The sequence below is a fragment of the Microtus ochrogaster genome, chromosome 21 (assembly GCF_000317375.1).
Source record: "Microtus ochrogaster isolate Prairie Vole_2 chromosome 21, MicOch1.0, whole genome shotgun sequence".
Classification (NCBI taxonomy): Eukaryota; Metazoa; Chordata; class Mammalia; order Rodentia; family Cricetidae; genus Microtus; species Microtus ochrogaster.
In genome coordinates this window covers 13,931,166-13,942,864 of record NC_022022.1, presented here as the reverse complement: position 1 = coordinate 13,942,864, position 11,699 = coordinate 13,931,166, and the positions used below count along the sequence as shown (strand labels likewise).

General features: G+C 39.7%; 1 protein-coding gene across 1 annotated transcript in view; it reads left to right on the top strand.

Annotated features, from left to right (window-relative positions):
• Nucleotides 1-11,699, top strand: part of Trmt13 (tRNA methyltransferase 13 homolog) — a 15,935-nt gene that overhangs the window by 2,196 nt on the left and 2,040 nt on the right. Inside the window, exons 2-9 of the mRNA XM_005357186.2 lie at nt 383-429; nt 598-664; nt 3,698-3,760; nt 4,170-4,239; nt 4,369-4,475; nt 5,090-5,257; nt 7,523-7,595; nt 9,096-9,170. Coding sequence (XP_005357243.1) covers nt 383-429; nt 598-664; nt 3,698-3,760; nt 4,170-4,239; nt 4,369-4,475; nt 5,090-5,257; nt 7,523-7,595; nt 9,096-9,170 — 670 coding nt within the window. The remainder of the gene's footprint in view (nt 1-382; nt 430-597; nt 665-3,697; nt 3,761-4,169; nt 4,240-4,368; nt 4,476-5,089; nt 5,258-7,522; nt 7,596-9,095; nt 9,171-11,699) is intronic.

Here is an 11,699-nt window from a genome sequence, read left to right as displayed (position 1 = left end):
AAAAAACCAAAAAAAAAAAAAAAAAAAAAAAAAAAAGATCATTTTATACATGATAAATATTATACAGTATTTTGTTAGTTACTCTGAAATAAATGGTTAACATCTTTTCTTAGTGGTGCATATAATGACTGCACCAATTTTTAGCAGGTATCATCTGTGATGCAAAATTATATACATAAACCAAAGCAGTATTTTTTTTTATACAGGAGCAACTAACAGTTTTTTTATTGTTACAAACATGACCTGATTTGCTTATTTTTCATTATGAATTTTTAAAGTTTCCTTACCTTGTTTTGGGAATAGAGATACACTGTGGGTGTATCTAACAGCTGAATGTAATAAATTGGATATATAAATGAATGTATCCATTTTAATTTATTAGGAAGAGAATGCTCGGAAAAGAATCTTGTGTCCTTTAGATCCAAAACAGTAAGTATTTAGATCAGACAAATGTTTTTGTTGTTGTTTGGGTTGTGTGTGTGTGTGTGTGTGTGTGTGTGTGTGTGTGTGTGTGTGAGAGTGTGTGATGTACTAGAAACAGTAACTTCAAAAGACTCATTCAAGATTTTCTCTCTCAAATTTTCTCTTTAAATTTAGCACAGTATATGAAGACCAACTAGCAAAGCATTTAAAAAAATGTAACTCAAGAGAGAAGCCAAAGCCTGTAAGTGTTTGAAATGTGTGGTATGTGGTGTTTATATCCAGTACTACTTAGTGTTATAAAGAGCAGGTTGAATTTGGCAACCTTTAAGTTGCCAACTATTTAACTTCTCACTTGATAACTGTACTTTTCTTCCCTCCTTCTTCCCCTGCTTCCTCTTTTCTTTTTCCTTGTTCTTTTGTTTTGTTCGGGATTCTGATTGGTTAGATTAGAGGCAGGCTTCACTGAGTATCCCAGGCTGACCTGAGGCTCTTCTCCTTTAGCTTTGTAATTACTGAGATTATTGGTTTGTGCCACCCTGACCAGCCCAGAATTTTGACACGTTTTATTTTTGGTTGCTTCTTTGCTTTTGAGGTCAGGGACGGTGCTGTGCTGCTCAGGCTGGACTTGAGTTCATCTCAAACATTTCTCATGCCTTCCCTCCAAGTGTATGGTGATAAGTATATGCCGCCGCCCCCAGCTTGATAGGGGTGATGGTGCAGCAACAAGAGATTTGGAGTCTTTAGAATTAAGGTTGTAAAGACTTAACTGCTGGGCATCTTTGAGATTCAGACTCAGTATAGAAATAGTGGGCCTGTGCTAGCACCAGTCCAGATGAGTCTTTCACAGTATTCACCCAAACAAAGGCTGAAAATCCAATTTATGTTTGGTAACAAAATACGATAGGGTGACAGTAGATAACTATACAGAATGATAGGTAAGTATATTTACTTCATGAAATGGAGCGTTTTACAATGTGTACTCCAATGTTGGGCTTGTTGTTCATGTTTTAGCTTTGGTTTTTTGAGACAGGATTTCTCTGTGTAGCAGCCCTGGCTGTACTAAAACTTGCTCTGTAGACCAGGCTGAGCTCTGCCTCTCAAGTGCTGGGATAAAAGGCATGCGCCACCACTGCCCAGCAGCATGTTATAAACCTCAAATATATAATATAAAATTGATTTTAAATGTCAAAGACATTAAAATAAGAATAGAAAATTTTTAATGATATAAAGTAAAATGTTGAACACATATAGTAATGGTTTGACCATCAGCTATCAACCTGATCAATATAATTGATGTGTATGGATATGTATCTCTAAATACCTACAGGTAAAGAAGTTAGTTGTCAGGCAAAGTGTGTTTATTTTATTGGGAGTAAATAGCAGAGAGCACACACTATGTTGTCACACGTTAGCTTGTCGCAGGTTTATGGATGCCAGCAGGAAATTAGGAGACTCCTGGGTCAGAGACAGACAAAGGCTGAAATGCCTGTCATCAGTGCCTGCCATCAGGGGCTCTCCCACTAGACTACACCGCGTCTGGGAATTTGTATTATTCACCTCATGGAAGCGGTAAGGGCATCTTTCTCAGGTCAATTTTCCTTGTCTCTCAAAGCCTATAGACTTAACTCTGGAACTCTGTTGGGAATACTGCATATGCGGTGACTTTCCCTGAAGCTGAGGAGCCCCATCTTCAGGAAAGATTTTTTTCCCTAAATTGGGGCAGTGAGCAACCTTACCTCACCTGTGCTCCATAGGAAGACATTTTTCTTTATTATACTGTACAGTAAGTAAGCCTGCTGCGGGATCTAGGAAGAAATGCTATTTCCGTCTAATAAGGGTGGTTGATACGCAGCTGTCCTTGAAAGGCTAGTCTGGAGTACAGTGAGACTTGTAGGAAATCAAAAGACCTGGCAAAAGTGACTCCCAGGAGCACTTCTCTGTTTTGTTTTTTTTGTTTTGTTTTGTTTTTGTTTTTAAGAGGGGAAAAAAAAAAAACGCAGAGTCTCACTGTGTAGACCTGGAGCTTACTGTATAGACCAGGTTGGCCTCAAACTCACAGAGACCTGCCCCAGCATCTTGTCTCCTGAGCGCTGTCTCAAAGGCTTGCGCCGCTGCACCCAGCCCTCTGTTCAGTCATTTTGCTACAGATATCCTTCCACATTGTCAGATGTCTCCCAGTTGAGAAGCACTGCTGTAAGCAGAAAGTATTTTAGCTGCCTGTGACATCTCATATCTGTGATCTTGGCACCTGGGAGGCTTAAGCGAGAGGATTGCCATGAGTCCAAAGCCAGCTTGGACAACATAATAAATTTTAGGCCAGCCTTGGCCACCAATTGAGCTTCAGTGTGAGATCCCCCTACCGAAGGGCAAACATGGTATTTGAACAGCAAGGTAATGTAGAAGAGAAGCAGTGACTTCCTGTCCACCCCTTTAGGACTTAGCTCCTTTAGTAAAGAGAGAAGTTAGTCTGATCCCAGAGGCCTAATTCTGGGGACCAATGGACCAGACTCGGCCATCCACCCCCTCAGAGGCCAATCAGGTTGTGATGAAGTTAGAAAACATTTTTCAGTATGGTCTCGTGTTTTGTGCTGATATTGGTGGCTACATAGGAGAAAAGCAACAGCACCATGAAGCAGTCCTTTACCCAAGGGCTGGTTCAGTGAGGTCCTATGGCTCAGGGAACATCTTATTCCTTGAAGTAGGCGGTACTGTTGGTGGTGCTGTTCTGGCTCCAGCCGAGGAAAGATAATGCTTCCTTTTGAGACAGCCTCCGTTGCTACCTTAGAGTAACCTGCTTCCGAGACTCCCTGTTCCTGGGTTTTATAGTGGTCTTTCTTTATCTTGGTATCTTCATTCTTAGAGGTGAATAAAAGGAGATGAGCCTTATATTACTAGTTTTCAGATGGAGAGGCCTGAGGTGATTAACATGTCAGTTTAGCAGGGGTCTTGCCCAAGTCTAAGGTAGCACAGGCAGAGCCGTTCTCCTGGTTTAGTACTTGTCAGACCTCTGCTAGAAGAGCTGGTGCTTCTGCCACGAGCAGCCTTTAAGTTCTGTGAGAAGGCTTTACTTCAAGTACCTTCCTCTCCTATGGGTCAAGTTTCAGTAGGCACGTGGGTGGGGCATGTGTTGTGGGAAAACTGAGTGCGATAATATTTGGTGATTGAGTGAATGTGAGAAAAAGGTGATGGTGGGGGAGGGTGAAGGGAAGAAGCAGTTTTTCAGCTTCTTTATTGTGAGCTTTGTATTAAAATGTTATGATTTTGTTTTGTCAAGGATTTCTTTATTCAAGATATAAATGCAGGATCAAAGCATGAAATGGAAATTCCTGAGCAGTTAGTAAGTATATTATTTAATACTTAACTCCTTGTGTATTGACCGTTCCCCGCTTTTGTTTGGAAACATGTTGTTTTGACGTAAAGGTGTATTTTCCTATAAACTACTGTTGTTAGTGATTGTTAGTTCCCAGACCAGCTTATGTCCCATAGCACACTGCAGTGTGGTTCTGTTGTGAGCTCACTGAGCCCAGTCTTGACCCTGAGGGATTGAGGGCCATTAAAGTACCTCGGCACAGACTGAGTGGTGCCTTCACTGTTGGGCAGTTCCCACGGCTGCCTGGGAACAGAGTCTTTCAGGAGAAGACCTTAAATTGCTATGGGTCTGCCCAGTGTTAAGCTTCTACTCATTTTTGTTGTGGTACTTTAAGGCTTGTTTTGACTACATTATTTAGTTTTATTTTTGTATATAGGTTCCATTTTCTTCTCTATCTGAAGAGCAGTTGGAAAACTTAATTAAGAAACTGAGGAAAGCAAGTGAAGGTAAGCCTGCCTAAAGTTACAAGTTCAAGTATTTGAGAAGCACTAGGTGGTGTATGAATTGATACCTCCTGTTCGTTATTCAAAGTCCATGTCTGGCTGCTTAGGCTATAATGTTTTTTCTTTGAACAGGCTTGAATTCTCCACTTAAAGATCACATTATGTCCCATCCAGCATTATATGATGCCCTTAATGACCCTAAAAATGGTGATTGTGCTGTCAAGCACCTGAAACAGCAGGTATGTTTCAACCACAATAACTTAGCCTTTGTTTATATGTTTAATGCTAACATCTCATCTGTGTGATGAGATGGCTCACCAGATACAGGCACTTGCTGCCAAGCCTGGTGACCTGAGTTCAGTCCTCTAAACCTAATGGTGACAATCAATTCTTATAGACTGTCCTCATGTGTGTATGCTCACAATAAATAAAAGTAATTTTTAAAAGCTAACATTCTAGCTAGACTTGGGAGTACGTGCCTTTAATCCCAGCACACCAGAGACAGAGACAGGCACATCTGAGTTCAAGGCCTGCCTGGTCTACAGAGTGACTTCCAGGACAGCCAGGGCTTGAAAAAAAGATATTAAAGATGCCTATTTTTAAAAAAGACAGTAACTACTTTTTTTAAGTGGACAAAATGCCTTTATTCAAAATTATATGTGAACATAAAGTAAAAATTTCAGCACGAAGTATCTGAGTACAGATTATTTTAAAGAAAAAAGGAAAAATGTCTTAGCCTTTCAGAAGTTATCAGTGAAAACATTCTGTCTTGGGTAGAGATTATTTTGCTGATTTTGAATTTGAATCGAATTCCTTTAGTCTAGTTTATAAAATAATCCTATGGAGTTTGCAGGCTTCTATTTTAGGTAACATTGAAAAATTAAAGTTACTTGGTCCAAGAAGATGCTTTGTTGAGTTTGGAGCAGGAAAGGGGAAATTATCTCACTGGGTCGATATTGCCTTAAAAGATGCTGAAAACGTTCACTTCATCCTGGTAGAAAAAGTGACCACAAGATTCAAGGTAAGTAAAGCCATTGTAGGAGCTTAATAACCAAACATATTCTTTCCCTGTAGGAAAAAAAAAATTATAGGAGCCTGTCTCTTAAAATGAATTTCCTTTTTTATATATTTGATTATAATTTTTGCCATTATTGGTTCTAATTGTACTGGGTAAACTGAAGGTAACTTTTTAAATTTAAATATTAATAGTTCATGATCTGTGTTCTTAAAATTGTTTGCAGAGACAGGAAAATCTGTGAACAGAACCAAGTTTCAGCTAGGAGTTAAGCCACGTCCTAACCTTACCTTTGCCAGTGCTTTCAGACTTCCTTCACTAAATTCTTCTTAAGCATATTCTTGGACACCCGTGATAGGTACACTGTCTATGCAGACAGATATTGATAAGGCAGCTGCGCTCTTAGGTGTGCTTAGAAAGGAGAGCTAGATGAATACTTAAGGAAAGTGTTAAAGACAGGAAGTTCTGCCCCGTATGTGCTATCAAAGGAAAACATGATAAAGACTTTGTTAGAGGGAGGCAGTGGAGAACCATGCAGAAAAGGTGGTGCCTGTGATCATCTTGAAAAATGAAGTAGCATTTGCTGATAGGGTGTGAGAAGCACTCTGGGAAATAAGAACAGTGTTACCACATGCCTGGGGTAACAAAGGAAGCATTTCTGTGTGATGGGAATCCAAGGCTTTAGGTAGACTGTGGCTGTATGAACTAGGAAAGAGAGCTGGTCTAGAAAGGCCTCCTGTTGTACGCTCTTGGCTTTGTCCTGTTCTGTGTTAGAGATACGGTGAAGATTTGGTTCTTGCTTCTAAGCGGCTTCCATGCAGCATTTTAGCTCTCTAAGTGAGTTATAGCGATGAGCAGTACTCATGCAACAGGAACATGAAGGCAGTCTTCGCCAGTTGTCACGAAGTTTCTAAGGATGATTTTTAAACTTTCTGTGGAGCTAGAGACATGGCTCAGTGGTTCAGAGTGTGCACTGCATTTCCAGAAGATCTGAGTTTGGTTCTCAGCCCCAGTATCAGGCGGCTCACAGCTTCCTGTAATTCCAGCTCTAGGAGATCTAACACCGTCTTCTGGCCTCCTTGGGCACCACACCCAGATGGCACATGTACACACACACACGTAAAAACGTGTTTTAGATGCTATCCTAGGAAACTGTAAGACTATTTCAGAATTTTAAACTAAAAATAGGAAGATTAAAAATATGAAAACTTTTATTCAGTAATACAAGTAAGAAATGTACTGGAGAGTAAAGGCCATTCTGTGGACTTTATAGGAAAGAAAGAATGATAAATGTTACAACGGTGGAAGTCATAAGACTTGCTGATTTATTATTCATTGTTTTTAAGCGAGCAGTAATCTGGGATAGTTTCTGGCTTAACTTGGCACAGGTATTCTTGAGGAGGAAAAACACGAGTTCAGTTCTGTGTGGGTTTAGTTTTCTGTCTGCATGTTTCTGAAGGCTTGTGCCTATAATTTAGTGGGACATATTTTGCTTAGCATTCATAAGGTGCTGGGTTTGAATGCCATTAAAAAAAAAACATTTTGTTATTGTTTTTATTTTTCCAAGACAGGATTTCTTTATGTAGCCCTGATTGTCTTGGAACTCACTCTGTAGAACAGGCTGGCTTTGAAATCACGGAGATTCTCCTGTCTTTGCAACCATAGAAAAACCCTGTCTGGAGAGACAGACAAACGTGGGATGTGGGATTCCCATCTGTATGCTGAATACGATTGGTTAATTAATAAAGAACACTGTCTTGGCCTGTTAAAAGGGCAGAACTTAGCTAGGTGAGGAAAACTAAACTGAATGCTGGGAGAGAGAAGGTAAAGTTAGAGAGAAGCCATGTGGCCCCACTGGAGACAGATGCCGTAACATTACCCAACATTACCCAGTAAGCCACAGCCATGTGGCAATACACAGATACTAGAAATGGGTTAAATTAAGATGTAACAGTTAGCCAATAAGAAGCTAGAGCTAATGGGCCAAGCAGTGATTTAAATAATATAGTTCCTGTGTGATTATTTTGGGGTTGAGCAGCCAGGAACCAGCAAGTGGCCTCCTTCAACATATATGTATATATAATAGTAGTAACCAGTAGAATTTCTAGCCTTTTTAAAGGGGTGTTGTTATTTTTGAGCTTTCATCCAAAATCTAAACCTTGAAGTTGTTGTTCATTCTCTGTAACTGAAATTTGAAAACAAATAGATATTTTCATAAAGCCTTTTTTTTTTAACATTGAATGCAGATTCAGTAATGTCCTGTTTATGCAGGTAGACGGTAAACACAGAAGGAAGAACTCAGCGTTTGAAAGACTTCAAATTGATATTCAACACTTGTGTCTAAGTGAGTCACGTAATTCTTCACTGCTCTACTGCAAGTCAGACATTCCAGACTCTGGGGGCTGTTAGAATTCTGTTCTCACAGACCTGGGCTTCAGGAAGAACAAAGTAATACTCGTGCTTTGATAATACAAGTATATGTAACTTAATAAACATAAATGGAGTGAGGATTGAAACCTAAAAATTATTTTGTTGCTGGGTAGTGGTGGTGGCAGCAACATACACCTTTAATCCCAGCACTCAGGAGGCAGAGGCGAGCGGATCTCTTTCAGTTCAAGGCCAGCGTGGTCTACAAAGTGAGTTTCTGGACAGCCAGGGGCTGTTACACAGAGAAACCCTATCTTGAAAAAGAAAATTATTTTGTTATATCAGCCGTAAGTGTAGTTGATAATGCAGGAAGTTCAAAACTTTTGATAAGTTTTTATATATTGCTTCCTTGTACTTTTAAAATTAATTTTGAGTAATGCAGGTATGATGGTGCACACTTTTAATCCCAGCACTCAAGATGCAGAGGCAGGCGGATCTCTGTGAGTTCCAGGCCAGCTAGGGCTGCATATTAAAACCTTGTCTTAAAAAAACTAACTTGGAGTATTCAAACTAGCCTTCAGACCATAGTTAACAGGACTGTCAAAATCATTAGAGGAAAAGAGATAGTTCTTTGTGTAGCTAGTATATAAATCATAGGTCCTCAGAATTCTGTCATAATGAAAGTAACTTATTGCTATGGAATTAATAATCCATACAGACACACACATGCACACCCACACATGAACACAAATGCATACACGTGCATACACACTCACACATATACATAATTGCATATACACACATATGCCTCATGGTTGTTCTCTTTAGTGCCTTTTCTTTTTACATCTTCTAACATTTTTCTTCTTTTTTTTTTTTTCTTTTTGGTGTTTTGAGAAGGGTCTTCCTATGTAGTCCTGGCTGTCCTGGAAATCACTGTAGACTAGTCTGGCCTCAAACTCACAGAGATATACCTTCCTCTGTCTCCTGAGTGGTAGGATTAAAGGTATGCACCACCACACCTGCCTGTTTCATATTTTAAAAGAAAATAATGCAACATTTACAAATATCTTCCATCCACTAATTTTATTCTGGTTTTGAGAAGCAGCCAAGCATTTGTATAGAAATCGTATTTTCTTCTGCTTAACTGAAGCCAGGAATGGTATGTGTTTACTCTGGTAATTCCAGCACATGGGAGGCTGAGGCAGGAGCATCACCCCAACTACATAATGAATTTCAGGCCAACCAGTAATACATACGAGAAAGAAGAAAGTCGTTTGTTTGTTTATCCGAATATTTTTCTATGTCATATACTAAACACAGACACATTCTTAGGTTGTATATTGGATTCTGTGAGAATTTTTTCCCCCACATCTTTCATCTCCAAAGTTCAAAGACTCTAAAAACTCTTCTTTTGGAAAGACACTTTAATATTTTTATCATAAGCAAACTAACATAATTCTTACTGTTTTTGTCTCAGACAGGATTCCTGTGCTAAGAGAAGGAAGATTGCCTGTGGTAGGAATTGGGAAGCATCTGTGTGGGGTCGCAACAGGTAAGCCAGACACACAGTACCCTCTGAATAGACTAACACTGAGCTGGAACCTAGATGGCCCTGCCATCTCGGGGGGCCACTTAGGCTCTCATTTAACCCATGTAAAAGCTTTCTGAAGCCATTTCATCCTGGTGCAGGAGGGAAGCATACACCTTTGGTTCCTTTCATCTAGCCCCTGCCTCTCAGAAACCTGACCCTTCAGTGGCTGCTTCCCCCTTCCCACCCCCTCTCCCCTTTAGCTCTGTGAGGTTCAGCGTCCTTCTCTCTTAGTGCTTCCCCTCACCAGGGCCATTCCTTCCATTGTTTTGTGCTCCCTTGCTTGAAGTATTAATATTTAGACCTCCTGTGGCACACAGCGTCCTTGTCCTTCCCCTTCTTGAAACTCAGTCAGTCTGTGTCCAAGTTTACTGTTGATCAACATGAACCATGTCTATTTTCTCAAAGGCCATGTTGCTCCAACCATTCCTAGAATTCCACTGTTACCTGTTTGGAAGAACTGCTCATCTGTGAGCTCAACTTTCTTTTTCTTTTTTTTTAGATAGATAGATTTATTTATTATGTATCCAGTGTTCTGCCTGCATGTATGCCTGCACACCAGAAGGGGGCACCAGTTCTCATTACAGATGGCTGTGAGCCATCATGTGGTAACTGGGAATTGAACTCAGGACCTCTGGAAGAGCAGGCAGTGCTCTTAACCACTGAGCCATCTCTCCAGCCCCGTGAGCTCAACTTTCTCCACGTTTTTGGAGCCTCCTTAGTGTCATCAAGATATGCTCTGCATAGCTGTTCCTTGTTTTCTAAGTATCTGTTTATATATCCAATCACACTGCTGTGCTGGGATTCTTTTCAAGCACATTGCATTTGCTAATACAATTCTTACTATGAGAGAGACTCTGAATATTTGAAATGATCTTGACCACCAGCTTACTGCCTCTTTTTTCCTTCTAAGAAGGTTTTTAAGGTCACTATGAAAGAGTTTGTGATTGCCAATGTTCTCTTTGTTTCTGAAATAACTTAATTCTTTTAATAATTTTCTGATTATAATTCTTTAAATTATGTTTAAGTCAAATGTAAATAAAATAGCAAATATATTTTGTTAGAAAATAAGTTGATGGACCTGGATGAAGTGACATGCCTCTACTCCCAGATACTCAGGAAGCTGAGGCAGGAGGATCACTGAGCTAAATGACCACTTGAGTTCATCCTCAGTCTGGGCAACATAATGAGACCAGTTCTCACATATGAGAGAGGAAAAGACAGAGACAGAGAAACACAGACAGATAGTGAATTACCAAATTAGCTATCACTTGCCGGGCAATGGTGGCACACGCCTTTAATCCCAGCACTCGGGAGGCAGAGGCAGGTGGATCTCCGTGAGTTCGAGACCAGCCTGGTCTACAGAGCTAGTTCCAGGACAGGCTCCAAAGCCACAGAGAAACCCTGTCTTGAAAAAAAAAAAAATTAGCTATCACTTTATCCAAATAATGTTGGTTATTTATTATTATTATTATCATTATGGTTATCCCATAATGTTGGTTGGCATGGTTAAAATTTATTGTAAAGATCACATAAATTATATCCCTTTTATATCATAGGGTAACAAATTTTAGAATATCATTTGTTTTTAATTAATAGAGTATGATATGACAATCTAATCAGATAAAATATAAGTTTCACAGCATACATTTGTGTTCTTTCCCATATTGCCAGCTATCAGTATGGCAATTTAGGGAGGTTTAATTTGGGTTTTTTAATTAATTTATTTTTATTGTATATGTATGGATATTTTGTCTGTATGCATGCCCAGTGCCCACAAAGGCCAGATAGTGCCAGATCCCCTGGAACTGGAATTATGGACAGTTGTAAACCATCCTGTGTGTGCTGGGAACCAAACCTGGGTGCTCTGCAAGAGCAGCAAGTGCTTCCAACCATTGAGCCATCTCCAGCCCCTACTATGGCAGTTTTATTTCCTGCATCCTCAGTGTTTTGTATATGCAAGGCATTTAGCAAATATTTGCTGAACAAATGCCTGTATACAGTAAAACTATTTGCCTGCTTTTCATACTGAAACTTCCTTTTCTCAACTTTGCTTTTTGTTTTGTTTTGTTTTGTTTTGTTTTGAGACAAGGTTTCTCTGTAGCTTTGGAGCCTGTTCTGGAACTAGTTTTTGTAGACTAGGCTGGCCTCGAACTCACAGAGATTTGCCTGCTTCAGCCCCCCGAGTGTGCACCACCACCTGACCCTTTTCTTAACTTTTTAACGCATCATTATTTGTTGTGACCAGCTTACATTTCAAGACTAGTATCTTAGCCAGGTGTGCTGGCACACACCTGTAACCAAAACACCAAGAGATGAAAGCAGATAATCAGAAGTTTGAGGCCAACATCAGCTATGCAGAACCGATCTCAAAACAAACAGATACAAAACCAAAAAAACTAGTTTCTTGAACCTGGGTCAGTCTCTAAGCTCCTTTGTTTCTTCCTTTGGAGTTTCTTTTTTTTTCTTTTTTTTTTTTTTTTTTTTTTTTTT